A 15,705-nucleotide genomic window follows, 5' to 3' on the forward strand; every position below is an offset into this window, starting at 1 on the left:
TTCAATTATTTTAACACTTTCATTATCAAATATTTTATCATTACTCAACGTCCTACCATGAACCCCATATTTTAAAATACTTTATCCTTTTGGCTTAGGTCATGATCTCAGGGTTGTGAGATCGAGCCCTGAGTCGGGCTCCATGCTGGGCGTGAAGCCTGCTTAAAATTCTCTCTCTCCTTCTCTCTCTGCCCCCCCATAATAAATAATAAAATAAAATATCCTGTCCCACTAGGTGTATTTTATTGAAATAATAAATAACCAATTTCCTCAATCTTATCAAAAGATCAACATGAAATCATCATAATATTGATAATAATTCATGAAGAGCAAAGAAAAATATATTAGTCATGTTTTTTATGAATTAATGTATAATTCATTAAAAAATTCTTGAAATTTTTTTAATGATATAATTTCCATTACTGTTTTCCAGAGACCCATGGATGTAAATACCCGGATCTGAAATTATTAAAATGGTGGGTCTCATTCTAATTATTAGATTCAGGTTTCATGAAATTACGTTGATTCTTACAGTGTATTCTTTTTCCTAAGCTAATAAGAGAATAAAACCTCATTCATCATTTGGCAGTAAGGTGGGTTGGAATGTGGGATAAAGCTTATTATAAAGCTGATTGATCCACAGGCCTTCTTCATGAAATTGTGTTTATTATGCTAAAGTATAGGAAGTAAATAAAAGCTTTTGTAAAACATAAGTGCATTTCACTGCCTATCTACTTAAATTTTCCTTTTAGGTATTTTAGTTATTTTTAGTTACTTCGTGATAACTTATTTTCATCATTAGCTGTTCTAACGTATACCCAGGTAGCATCATGACACTGGGATGTTATATTATTGCACTGGAAATTATCTTCTAAACTTTACAATGGAAGTTAATCCAAATATCAGTTATAACTGCATTGTTTCACATAGGTTAAAATGCAAGGAAAATATTTGAGGTAATAATAATTAGGAAGTAGGACAGCATCCAAAATGGTATTTTCATGGAAAATCCAATACAAATCTTGATTAAAACCTAACCAAGTAAAACGCTGCAGATTACCTGGATTCCAATTAAATGTGACAAATGAATACTTGACAGGTTTCAATTCCCATTCTATTTATGTCAGAATGATCCATTAATCTTGAAGATGAAATTACCAGAATTCAAGCGATACAATTGTACTTTATGGCTAGATAGTAGTCTGAAAACTTGGACCCAACAAAACTTATTCAAATGTCAACTGCTACATTTGGATCACCCAAAGTGAATCACATCTCCTGTCCTTACCTATAGATCAGGGCTAACATGAATCACAGCAGATGACAACTGATTATATAAAACTGAATTTCAAGTGTCAGTCACATACAAAATCAGAAAAATCAGTTCTATTATGATAATCTTTGTTGTTGACAAGACTGAAAACATGGTTATAAAAAATAACTAAAAGCCTTACTTGGAAAATGTTTCTCAGCAAACTTTCTAGTTTCTTAACAAGCTCACCTGTTAAGTTTTCCATGTGTGTTTCCTAAAAAGTAACCGATATGTGTTTGCCATATATAATTATGCTTATTACTCGTCATTTCTTACTTATTTTAAAGGTGTTGAATCCCCTTAAACTCGAAAAACAGAAAAATAACATCAAAATGTGATTATATTGCCAATGATACAAGTCCTTTCTGTTAATACAGCTGACATCCAAAAATCAAGCCTTAATTATACATTATGTTGTTTATTGTGAGATACTTTTTAAAACACAAATAAAAGTATATCATCAAAAGGTAATCACAGGTATAAGAATGTCCTTAGATTAGATCAATCCTGCCTTCCTAGGTGTGTGTGTATGTATAATATTATTATAGTATTTTAGTTTTTACTTCTGTGCAAAGCATTTCAAACATATTTGCCTTAGAAATATATTCATCAGCAATGCAATTCATACCAAAATTTTTATAGTCATTTAAATAGATACTAAAAGAACTTAATTCTTAAAAACCACATCAGACTCCCATCCACATAAGCATACACCACCATACACACAGATAAGCATGCTATAAGGCAAAATGCCATTTGAACTCTGGATTATTAATCAAGAGTGATATCAATCATCCGACCCTGATATCATATCTTCTCACCCAGATAACAATGTGGAAAAATAATTATTTAACATGATTTAGTTTAGCCGTAATTTCACTCGGGGTCATTTATATCACTCTCTAAGGTTGGATTTTAATATTCATAGGTAAACTTAGAGAAAAAAATCAGATTTTCCTGCATTAATATGCTCTATTTGCATACCATCACTAAAGAAACTGGTACATAACAAAAAGTTAGGATGTCTTATTTCACTTGGGGGATGGGATGGTGAAAAACAAATCCGTTTCGAGTTTTCGCTACAGATAAAATGTGTGCGCTTCCCCTTCCTTCCCCTACATATAACCAAATCTCTTTTTATACTTGAAATAATAATAAAATTAGTATGAACTTTACCATTCCATTATTTCACACAAACCTACTCCTCAAGCATTTACTTATAACCTGAAATCCAAAAAAGTACATCATTTAATTGTTTGGGGGAACATAAACAAACGTGAAAAGGCTTGTAAATACTATTTGCAATCTAACTTTATAACTTAAAAGAAAGTGTATAGGAGGCCAATTGTTGTGGTTCTCATGAGAATCATTTCACAACAGGATAGGAACCTAGAGTCCTAAAATTTGCTTTTTTCCCTTTCCCTTGCACAAAAATGAGAAGAAGAAAAAAAAAAACACGATGCATACTTAAATGAAAGGGGAGTTCTAATAGTATTTACGATATATTTCTGGAGAATAAGATAACACTGTTCTCCTTGTTTGACTCCATTTCATCTATCACTCAAAAGGAGAGGCTCGCAAATGCTCTGATAAATACCTAGGAAAAGAAAGAGCAAGGTGTGTTTATTGTCATTTCCTTTCACTAAAGGCTGGACAATTGAAGTAGAAGAAATAGTTGCATGACAAAAATGAGTAGAAGAAAACAGTAACACAAGACCTTTCTCAGTTGCTATTGTTTAGGTATTATGAATTAATTTAGGTTTGTTTGTTTTCATAGCAGGTACTACTCCGATTTATTTGGAAATGTATTTATTTCTGACAGGCTGTTTTAAAATGATGGTGCAAGTTTGGTGGATTTTATCTATAAGGTTATGTTCCTTTATTTGGCATTTCTGTCCTTGAGCACATATTTATTTTTTTTAGGTAACATAGTTCTAGTGTCAGCTATTTTAGTTGGGTTTTAGACTGAGCCTCACGAGTCTACTCATTATGGCTCGCTAGCGTGATTATGTGTGTGGATGCTGTGTTTGCCCCTACCATTTTCCATATGCTCTGCCTCACCAACACTGCCATCCGGCGTGGTCCTTTCATAGTTGTCCTCTGGGAGTGGAAGGGCACCCAGCCTTGGCCCTGATGAACTCTTACTGCTTGGTGTCTCTGACTCCTCCAGCCCGCTGTCATAGCAACTCTGCAGTGACCCCTGATGTGGGTCCTGAGGCTGACTCACAACAGAAAACGTCACTCTACGAAACGGCTGCAAGAGAAAAGATTCTGAATGTCACTAAAATATAAGATTGTAAATGATCTTATTAAAAAACACATACATTACATACATCAAGGACCGACGATTAATTCAATACAAAATGCTTAGAGACGTTGAAAGCTATTTGGTTAACTGTATTATCTGAGGCAAGTCCTAGAACTTAGATTTTATTATGGAAAAGAAAAAAAAAACCGGAAAATTCACCTTCTGAAACAGAGATAAGAAAACGGCAATTTCACTAAAACACACATTTAAATCTATGTGAGTACCACATATTCAACCTTTTTCTATTCTGTAGTCTATACTTCCAGTATGCTTTTCACAAATAGACTCTATAAAAACAAGTCACCGATTTGGAAGGCAATAAATATTGAAGTAATCATCGTAAGAATTCATTTTTAAAAACTTCAGTTTTAAAACATTTGTCTATGTGATATAATGGTTTTAAAATGAGTGTTCTGGCAGGTGACTTAAACTATTAAAGGTACAACTGATAAATAAGAATTTAGATGCAGTCCTGGGAAATAGAAATGCATTTCTTACTTTAGTCATATTAGAAATATTAACCTATTGACCTTGATATTATAAGGGTGGTATTAAAATAATAAACATTTCTTTAACCAGAGAACAGAAAATAAACCAAAAAGTATGCATTTACTATGACTGTTTATAGTTTGTTCAAAAACAAAAATTTACATCATGTAGCGTCCTTAAATTTTATGTTAAAAGTGTTGCATATTTTTATCCACATTTTACTATGATACTGAAATTGGCTGCACTGAAGATTTACTATGTATGGAATTTACAGATTATTGTAACTACTACATAAATTAAAAACTTTAGGCTCATTCAGGGAACAAACTAATCTCATGCATTGATAGTGTCACATACATAATAACTGGGAAAAAAACAATACAAAAAGGTTCTGTAATATCTGTCTGAGATTATTCTTGGCAATAGTTGTATCCATTAAAAACTCTTGCATGATTTGAAAACGGCATAAATGTATTTTTTAAACATATGACTCAGACTGGTTCTTTTTAATACAAAGCATAAAACTAATGTTGCCAGAAAATAGTGAGAAAGGTAAAAAACCTTTTTTGCCCTTTTATAACTTGAATACTAATGGTACAAATTACTAGTCACAACAGTATGATTTTTTAAGTGTTAAGGATAATCTACACATGTAGGTTATTAAAGGAAAAGCTACAAAGAGTTATGGAATTTCCCCCGAATTTATAAATTGGTTTTGCTACAGACAAACACATGCTTCTGCAAATCTTCCCTTTACCTTGTCTCAGAAGACTGGCCATTATTGGCATTTTTAACTCAGTACCTTATTCTCCATGTACTTATTTGGAGTGTACAAACTTTATAAAATTCTATTATTCATTCTAGTTCAAAATCAACTTTTAAAACCGCTGAATCCTATTGTAAAGGAAAAACATTTAAAGTACATTCTCTTCTTTATAATGTTTAACTGAATTGGAACTGTAGTAAAACAATTATGAAATATTTCTAGTACAAACAGTATACACATCACGGCCCCAAATTTACTGGCAATAAATTCTAGGAACATTACTCTTATTTCAGTAATAATTCTCACATTTCTTTACAATAGTATGATATTTCATATATATAAGTAAATGTAGAAATCAATTTGTATTTACTATGTTTTATCTTATGTGCACATATTTTCTTTTAAATTTTTTTTCTCTTTATCACTCCTAGCAAAATATCTGGATCTCTTCAGTCTCATCTCAGAAACAAGGCTGCTGGTAGTTTCCTAAAACCACATTGTTCTGCACAAAGAAAATGCTAGTAAATACTACTGAACAATGAGCTTTAAATAACAATGCTGAATTTAGGAAAGAACTCCAGTAGTCATTCAGACATATCACTTCAAGACAGCAATGGGTTAATATATACATGTAAAGAAAGAGAGAGAGAGAGGAAAGTCAAATGCTGTTCTTGATTCTGCTTTAATGATTCTCAAATCTTTTAGCTCAGTCTTCATTAACCCAAGAGGAAAGATCAAAACGAATACAGAAATACATATTTTGTACTAATAAATTGACAAAGGAAAGTATGTAAGAAATTATGAGAAATGTTGTTCCATTTTGATATAAAAGTAGAAAAGGGGCGCCTGGGTGGCTCAGTTGGTTAAGCAACTGCCTTCGGCTCAGGTCATGATCCTGGAGTCCCGGGATCGAGTCCCACATTGGGCTCCCTGCTCAGCTGGGGGTCTGCTTCTCCCTCTGACCCTCTTCCCTCTCGTGCTCTCTGTCTCTCATTCTCTCTCTCTCAAATAAATAAATAAAATCTTAAAAAAAAAAAAAAGTAGAAAAGAAGGTGATGTTTAGCTGAAGGTAGGAAACGCTGAATCTGTAACTAAATGCTGGTTCCACCAAAAGTAGTAATAGGACAACACAAAGGTGAGAGGCTATGTTTGCAATGAAAAATGTCAAAAATAAAATAATTATCTTTCTATCATGTACTGTATTACAACTTCTATGATTCTGTGTATTTTCTTCATTTCTTACCCTATATTGATTGTACTTTAATTTCCATGAATTATTTTAGGTTACATATTAAATTTAATGATGAAAGAAAAGGTATTACAAATGTAAAATACTAAGATCTACTTATATAATAACAAATATTTAGATTCATGAATGCTTCATTTTGTATAAAAAGCTTTTTTAAAAAAATAACATAATGGATGAAATAAAAATAATTCACAATAAAAATCCAAAATAAAGAGCATCACACAATGGATAATGAAAAACCCCATCTTTTTAAACCACATTTAAAAATATTCCATTAGAATTCAACAATATAATATCAGCATTATATTACTATCTCAAGCTCTATTTTGATAATTTTGTAAAAACAAAATTCTTCTGGCAAAGTATTTAAGTTGGCAATGTGAACAAATTAGTGCAGAATCCTAAATTCTGAAGGTAAATCCATTGGCACAAGGCTTAAGCTTTGATTCCAACGGAAAATCAGACATAAAAACTAGATAGATGGATAGATAGATAGATGATAGATAGATAGATAGATAATAGATAATAGATAGTAGAGATAGAGAGACAGATTGATGGGCAGACAGACAAGTATTTACGTACCATCATTCATCATCAGGTTGGGTCTATTGAGAAGATAGAAAAGTTAAGATACAGAATTCACACTATTTATATACTCCAGAAATGCTGACTAAATATGTCAAGGAGTGTTGACTGTGTGACAGGACAGAAAGAATGGATTTGCATTATATATTTAACTATCACTTTGTTAATTACTGATACTCTGAAGTAGAGTGGTTTAAGCGGGTATTCCTAAATCTAGATGTACCTTAGAATGGCCCAGAGAACTTGTGAAAAAACACAAAGCCAACACACGGTTTCAACTTAAACCCAATGAATTAGCGTTCAGAGTGGGACTGGATATCAATAGTTTGTAAAGTCCCTCCAGGTAATGAAGAGGGACTTCACTGAGGAGAGAGGAAGGAGAAACCCTACAACTGAAAGCAGTCAAAAAAAAAAAAAAACTGTCCCAGAATGCCAGGTGGTCCCTTAAATGTCCATGGATTGTGTTTCCCTGGAGAGTAACTAGAAACATGTCTCCATCTTGAGATGCAAAAGTATGGACATGAAGACCTGTAGTGATCTGGGGTATCTGAGCTTTCTATTTTTCTGTCCAGAGTGATAAATGATTTCTTGTCGTGCAAAGACAAACTGGTCTTCCTTAAAGAGGAAAAGGCACAAGAGGATGAGAAGAGTGTCAGCGTTCTAGCACTTTGAAATTGTGAAGATGTGTTCAAAAAGTAAATAAGTAATGCAAGAAAGGGTATTCAAGAAAAGAATTCCAAAGATTGTGCGTGGAAAACAGGTGACAGTTATACACAAGAGGGAGTGGTAATCAAAGATTTTAGGGAGGCAAATGAATGATCTAATTGAATGAATGAGATTGAAGATGTGATGTAACAATTTTGTGCAAAAGAGTAGGAAGAAGAAATGTTGGAGGCAGAGAATTATGCCAAGAAAGAGTGAACTTTGGAGAAACAGCAATGGCAATGGGCAGCGAGGCCATTATAATGTATGGCTGCTTGAATTTAGACATTGTTTCACCATACCTACATTTGTTCTATATTCACTATGTCTCAGGGTTTCGAGGATGTCCCAACAATGGTTCCACAAATTTAAGAAATTCAAAATTGTATAGGTATATAAAAACAGATAATATAGAATATGATTAGGTTTCCAATGAAACAGATATAACAAAGTGCCATGAAACCTGCTTAGGATTTAGGGTAGGCATTGCAAAGGAGGGAGTTGTGGGTTGAGACCTCTAAAAGAATTTTGATAGAAAACATATCTTTGAGGGATCAGTTATAGTTTCCATATTTGGGGCCAGCAGCAAAAGATTAAAAAAAAACAAGAGGGTGGATAAGAAAACCAGATCACTTTTGAAACTTGGAAGGATTAGAAGCAGATCATCTTTGGAAAGAAAGAAAATCCTATAGATCAAAGGCATCACAGATATGGAGAAGAATTATGACTACCATATGCCCATAGGATTCATCCATTAGAAGGTCATTGTTACCTTAAAATCTCTAAACTGTGAAGAATAATTGTATGAGATTAGAGTAAAGGAAGTAAAAGATCAATTTATATATATATATATATATATGGGGAAATGGAGCAAGTGGGGACAGACTACTAATTTTTAAAACATGACATGAGAGAAGTAGGATTACAGTTAAAAAGAAAAAGATTTGTGTAAAGAGTTTTATTTATTTATGCTCATTTTTATCTTTCTTCATTGTTACTGAAAACATTTGCTTTAAGCTAAATATTTGAAGATACAAGCAAAAAGCCTCATAACATAAGGTGCACCGGGAATGAATGAAATCAGAGAACATAAGTAAACTAAGAATGAAGAGAGAAATTAAATTAAAAATAAAATTACAAAGGTCAGGTAAACAGTAAAACATGTTGAGTGCATGCATGGTGTGTGTGTGTGTGTAATGAGAAAAAAAATGGTATGTTAGAAATAATAGAAAAAGGAAAGAATTTTATTTCAAACAACACTATAGATTCGTTATTGACCTAAGACAAGTTAGCTGACCTTTGGTTCTTGTGCCTTAGGCTCAAGGTCTGTAAAATGAAGTTAATGATACCTGCCCCTAACTAACTTAAATTCTCTGAGAAATAATGAGATAGTTTATAAAAAGAGCCTTAAGGTCCCTCAAAGACATATATTATAAAAGATATCATACCTCAGGCCACAGCTATATAACTAAAGCGATATCTCCCATTATGTTTTAGGTTGCTTTTTTTTTTCCTTCTCTGTTGTGTTTTTGTTGTTGTTGTTGTTGTTGTTGTTGTTTAATATAAAGCTGGCTCAGTAACTCACCAAGTTTCTAAATGGAATTTTAAAAATTCATATGAAATTTCAAGCCTAGTTCTCCTGTTAATGCAGTGCTTTTATTGTTCTAAATTCAAGTTATTTGTAAAACAAATATGTACATACAACAACACCAGTTCTTCAAAAAGTATTTGAATCTAACCATCGATTGGGCATGAATATCTCTACGGTCACTTATTTTGGAATGGCATTTATCAACTATTTTTTGTCCCCATTATGATACAGAGAAGAGTTTCACTTGAAGACACACCCTACTATAGGGACTTTTCAGATATTTTAGAGGTTGTTACAAATATATTCAATGGTAACTCCAGATAATATACAATTCCTGGGGCATTAAGTGTATCTTCATTGTTATCCCAGGCTCCAGCTGATTTAAGTACATCCGAGTTGGCATTGCTTTAAAGTCCTATAGACTTAGAATAAGCATTCTCCATTCTTGTATAATTTTATTCACTTTTTATTCTGAAAACCTACAGTTCACGTGGGAAATCAGCAGAAGTGTTAATGGGGATGTCTTCTATCTTCTATTCGCCTGCTGTGGGGGGCCCAGAATGGCTGCCTCTTTCTTCTCTCCCCTATTCATTGGAAATGCTCATGAGCCCCTGGTAAGAGATGTGTGAATGCAGTTAACATTTCCATATAAAATTAACCCCACAGACTGGGAAGGACAAACACAGGAAATAAAGATTTAAGTCAGGTGCTGCGGGGCACGCAATGTAACATCAATAAATACATTTGCTCATTAATATTTTTGATACTTTCTTTTCTGGAAAATGTGAACAGATGCTAAAACTGATACATCAGTATATTTAGGATTAGGAGAAAGATCGCCTGCTTGATGAGGAAAGGAGTTAGACTATATTTTGGCTATAGAATAAGGCTTATTTTCTAAAGATGTTGTTACAAGGAGTAAAGCATTCATGAGGGGAAAATGTGGTGAGCATTTGATTCATTATTCTTTTTTATAAAATTGTATCTGCTTAATTGATAATACAAATTACCAAACAATAAACTTAAACCTAGGCAGTCTAACAGGCTTACAGGTCCCATGAGATGTTATCATAATTTCTACTTCAAATATGAACTACCACCAGATTTCATCCTGCTCTTATTCAGAGGGTTCAAAGGAGGTCAAGTCAATACATTTCACATTCATAAGAGAGAGGACTGAAGCAATTTTCTAAAAAAGTTTTTAACTATCTAGAAAGCTGATGTCACATTTTACTATAAGTATGATAACTACCTCATTTTTATTTTATCTTGCAAATTCATTATTTTTTTTAAATTTTAAAGACCTATCAAATCACATCTTTTTGAAAGTATTGACAAAAGAACATGTATTCTTTATAACCTGAAACTTTGAGAAAATTAATTTTGAAACTAATTAATATGCTATTCTGTTTTCAGAATACAATCACTGCCAGATATATATGACATTACTAGGTGTGACCTATTTTAAAAAAAATCTTCATGAGAAAGTCCATTGGTAGTTTCTAAGAAAAGCAACAGAGACCGCATGCATATTCACAAATATATGGATAGTAATAAAATTTTTATTTTTATTCATTCTTAATTGTTAGATTGATTAAAAAGGTGACTACCATACCATGAAAGCACAGATGATGTCCCACAATCAGACACACTTAAAAATATTTGCCTTCTATCTACATTAGCAAAATCTCCTAAGTTAAAACCCGCACAATAAACACTTAGTGTTTTCTTTGATCGGACAGTGGCCAATTTTAGAAAAGGGAAAACCATGGAGGTGAGCTTCGGGAATATCTTGTTATATTCACTACTTACAGTAAAAGGAAAAACACAGCATTGGGGTAAGAGTGCAGAAACTTTTCCCTTGGAGTTCATTTCTTATAACCTAGTGACACCACATTTATGGGGATTTTATTTGCAAGCGGATAGGACCCTACAGATGCCAGTGGAAAGAACTTCAGGTTAAATCTCTTTCCTTATTGAATACTGCTCTGTGTCTTAAAGACAACTTTATTGAGAACTTTAAATCTGCACCTTCCTTTTTAGCTTCAATAGCTTCTTCATAAATCGTCTCCTTATCTGGAACTCACATACAGCTGTCTCAGTCACATCAATTATTTCTGAATGGGCTGAAAAGACTTTTTTATTTTTTCCAATTCACTTAGTTACGTCCATCAAACGGACTTCTAATGACTCTCTTTGTCAGTCATAAAGCACTGAAACAGTCATGGAGCAGAACATTGCAGCATTCATAAGGAACACTACATTTTATTTTTAAAGAGGATCTATCTAAGACTGTGAGATCTTTTCTTGCAAAGGCACAGGTACTTGATTAGTCTGAAAACATTTTCAGCTGACGTCAGTGGCTACCATACAAACGTATCTAGGATTCCATGGTGCTTTAGATGGAGTACATCTGGCAGGACCTTCAAACAAACTTTAATCAGGTCTTTTAAACTTTTTAAACTTTGCTCACATCTCAATGTTTTTTCCATACTTCAAACGGTTTTTCTTTCTTTCAAGTCAATAGCAGATGAAAGGATATTAAAAAGAAACATGTTGAAACACTTGAACTATTTAATTAAAACACTCATTTAGGGAAAGAGAAGTTAACTAACTGTATTTATTTCTTTTGACTTGTATGCAATTTCATGTTTGACATTATTATTTGTTCCACAGAAAACTAAGAATGCAGATGATACTTGATAGTTCTTAGTCCGGTAGATTGCAAAATACTAAATATTGCAAAAGAACAATGACCGTCGGTATTAAAACAGTAGCCACTATGGACTGGAAAAGTTCTATTTGTTTTACTTATGCTGTCACTTCTCCTCATGTCATCCCTACATGGGTCATATTATATTCTGATTTGGGGAATGAAAAAAAAATAATGAATTTCAGTATTTACTGCAAGAACTACTGTAGCCTTAAAATACAAGCGGGTCTCTTATTTCTCACCCATAATGAAAAATATCAGGAAGCAGAATAGCCAAAGCCTAAAATTCTTAGTAAATGAAAGCAAATCTTTTTTTCTGAAACTCTGAAAATAGATATTATGCTCTAAAACACAAATTGTGGATCCTCCATATTGCCAACACAATTGCTTGACCTATCTTTTGCTCTATTTGCTGACTTCTATTAATCCTAGCCCAGGATTAACAAACTTTTTCTGTAAAGGGTCAGAAAGTAAATATTTTAGGCTTTGTAGGTCATAGGTCTCTGGCACAACCACTCAACTCTGTTGTTACAGTGCAAAAAGAGCCACTGAAGACACATAAATGAATGAGTATGGCCATATTCTAATAATACTTTATGGAAATGGAAATATGAATTTCATTTCATTTTCCCACTCTGTGAAATGTTACTTAAAATTTTTTCAACCATATACAAATGTAAAAAATTAAATGTAAAAAATACAACTTTTCTGTTGTAGTAATATTTTTAAATGTCACTGTGGACTTTTCAACTAGTGTGTCAAGTCCTCATAAACACTTTATCCATTATACCTCTGTTTCAATGACAGTGCCTTGAAGATAGTTTATATTCAATTGTCATTTATTAACATGTATTGATATTTCTTGTCCTTTTTGGAAATAACTCTGAACTGGGCAATCAGGAGAATTGGATTCAAGTACTGGCTCTGATATTAAGTGTGAAATCTGGGGAAAAGACTAATCTTTTAGCTTTAGCATCTTCAACCTTAAAATGAAGAAGTTATGGCAGATGATATTTAATATCTTTTCCAGTTCTTTAATTCCCTGAAACTGTAAGAAGATAGGTGTGTTGGATCAGTGAATAAATGGTTGAAATCAGCGATTTTAAAGTAGACTTTGCTCACCCATTAAGAAATTCCTTAGAACACTGCAGGCAAATACTAATGCATCTTGGAATGCATTTACTCATCCAATAAAGATCATGAACAAAAATACGCATAACAATCAAACATTTTAGTCAATTACCTTAATGAAAAGTTACAAAGATGGTATGGTTCCCTCAGGCTTACCATTTTTGTGAAAAAAGTAGAAACATTCACTTGAAATGTCAGCTCCATGGAATATGTTTGCCTAATTCTTCCCTATCCTCTGAAACCACCTCTTTTGTGATTCCTTCTTCACTGAACCACATAAAAATGTTGAGTTCCAGGGCGCCTAAGTGGCTCAGTTGGTTGAGAGTCCAACTCTTGATTTCAGCTCAGGTCATGATCTCAGGGTCCTGGGATTGAGCCCCAAATGGGGCTCTGCGCTCAGTGGGGAGTCTGCTTCTCTCCTTTTCCCTCTCCCCCTGCCCCTCTCCCTGTTCATGCGCGCACATTCTCTCTGTAAAATAAATAAATCTTTTTAAAAAATGTTGAGCTCCTACTGTGTGCTAAAGTCTGTGAGATCTCACTCATCTCTCAAATGTATGATTCCGATAGCAGAGGTTAGCAAGGTTGGTACGAAATAGGATGGTGAAAGCATGCTGGGTCGTGATTGGATTACACCTCCCACTTCATTTGAGACCCTACCTAGTCCTTGTAAATTTCCATGTTTACACTCACAGAGAAGTGGGAAAGCAGAGGGAGTCCTAGTTAGGAAAAGAGAATATTGACAAGCAACTAATGAGAAAAATGCTATCTTCACAATGACATTCAATCTAACAAAGACTTACTAAGCATTTGCTTTGTGCCTACCACTGTGCTGAAAAATCTACATGCTACAAATTCAGGCATTAAGCTCGGTTGGGTAAGTGTAGATTAATCACGCAAAAGCACTCAGAATACAAGCAGAGGTTTCTTTTTTTCTTTTTCTTTTCTTTTGCTATTGTGATAATCATCAAAAGCTCAGTTCACATGCCGCTCAGTTGCTTTGCATGACTACTCTACACACCCATGGAGTTCCAGAAGCAGCTGAATGAGGTAGATAAACCTATGTCTTATACTACGCAGTTGGAGTTAGTCTGTAGCAGTTCAAGGGAGCAATGCTGAAGAACCAAGGGGAACTGCAGGAAAACTGCCCAGGTTTCCAGCTACTAAAACACCAAAAATGAACAAATAGACAACAATAACAAAGATGAAAAATAGCCTTTCAAAAGCTACCTCCTAAAATACACAGAAGCTTAGAAGCGCAGAGAGAAGCCTGCCTCAGGAGCGCCTGACTCAATTCTCCCGAACTGAAGTGAATGAAAATAAAATGTGCATTTTCAGAGGCACTCAAACAGATGCTCCGGATTATTGTCTCCTTTTTTCCTTTTCCACCATAGACGTTTCACCCAAACTGCACCTGGTGAATCTGTTTAGGAAACTATGTATACATTTAAAAACATTTACTTCTCCTTTTCTACCGAATGGAATTTTGTGCCCTTAAGTAGCTTTTGTTGGTCTGGATGGATTAAAATGTCTGACAGGAGTCAAGACAGACAAATGGAGTAAAGCTCTGAAGGGTTACTTAAGCATTTAATTATTAAACTGAGTTGAAACCTGACTCTTGAGCCAGAATATTCTGCTATACAGGTGAACCTTCTGTTACCTGGGTGAACCCATTTTCTCTGCCATTCCTGCCAGCTTACTTGTTTTATCTTACTTCTCTGCACTTGGGTAAAAAGAGAAACTACCAGTGTCCATAAGGAAAAATGTATTCAATGGCCAATGTATGGTAATTTTCATTCTTCAGTACAAGTCAAATGACTCTAGAAAAATCAGTGGAAGTGTGTGTGGTGGGCAGAGAAATGGACCCTGCTGATGTCCACCTCCTAATCCCTGGAACCTGTGAAGAGGTGACCTGAAAGGCAAAGGGGAATTTAAAATTGCAGATAGAATTAAGATTGCTCATCAACCGGCCTTAAGATAGGGAGATTATATTGAATTACCTGGGTGGACCCAATGTAATCTCAAAGATTCTTAAAAAATAGACAGGAAAGGCAGAAAAAGAGAAGAGAATGATGCAGTGTGAGAACTGTACTCACCTTTGATAGCTTTGAAAAGAGAGGAAGGGGCCACAGACCAAGTCATACAGGTGGCCTCTAGAAGCTCTTAGAAGCAAAGAAGGGAGCAGATTTTCTTCTCGTGCTTCCAGAATAAGCACTACCTACCAACACCCTGACTTTTAGCCCAGGGAGGCCCATTTTGGATTTCTGAACTTGAAAACTATAAGGTAACAAATCAGCATAGTTTTAAGCCACCAAATTTTAGGCAATTTGTCACAGCAGCAATAGGAAACTTAGGCTTCACTTTTATGAAAGAGGTTAGACTCCTCAAATGTGCCTAGGTGTTCCATTCCTGGATCACCCCACCTATAGGACACTGAGAATTAGCACATCATTCTAATAATTATACTTATTTTATAAAGCACTCAAATACACTGTGTTGCCTATTTTATATTGAAAGTGTTCAGTCAGGGTAAACATGTTAAAATCATCTTCTTAGGCTTATTTTTGCATTTATTATTCTTTGAATACAGTGAAAACACCAATACCAAACAAAACAAATTAAAAAATGAAGCAGACTAGGTCTCTGTCCACTTATACATTTGAGGAAAAACCACTTCATATGACAATCTCCCATTGCAATGAAGATCTAATTTCATCTGTGTAACAGATTCTACACTGTAGAGTGTTCTATAAAGGATCATGATGAATTGAGCCCAAAATTGTGCCTATAGGCCAAAGATTTAGGGAGCTGATAGAGGCATTAAAAAAAAATCCATGAACTTGTAAGAAATCATGTAATCCA

The 15,705-nt window shown here is 34.0% G+C and overlaps 1 protein-coding gene across 11 annotated transcripts in view; it reads right to left on the bottom strand.

Annotated features, from left to right (window-relative positions):
• PCDH7 (protocadherin 7) overlaps positions 1-15,705 on the bottom strand; it is a 419,547-nt gene that overhangs the window by 223,639 nt on the left and 180,203 nt on the right. For 5 of the 11 annotated variants that reach the window (XM_081812503.1, XM_081812505.1, XM_081812507.1 and 2 more), the window contains one exon: positions 3,350-3,566. The exons of 1 other annotated variant lie outside the window; for it this stretch is intronic. In XM_081812503.1, coding sequence (XP_081668629.1) covers positions 3,350-3,566 — 217 coding nt within the window. Of the gene's footprint in view, positions 1-1,412; positions 2,910-3,349; positions 3,567-15,705 lie in introns of those variants that run through there. 5 more of the 11 variants (XM_081812506.1, XM_081812504.1, XM_081812509.1 and 2 more) reach the window with 2 other exon arrangements.

The sequence above is a fragment of the Leptonychotes weddellii genome, chromosome 2 (assembly GCF_054177405.1).
Source record: "Leptonychotes weddellii isolate Sample4059 chromosome 2, ASM5417740v2, whole genome shotgun sequence".
In the NCBI taxonomy this organism is placed as follows: Eukaryota; Metazoa; Chordata; class Mammalia; order Carnivora; family Phocidae; genus Leptonychotes; species Leptonychotes weddellii.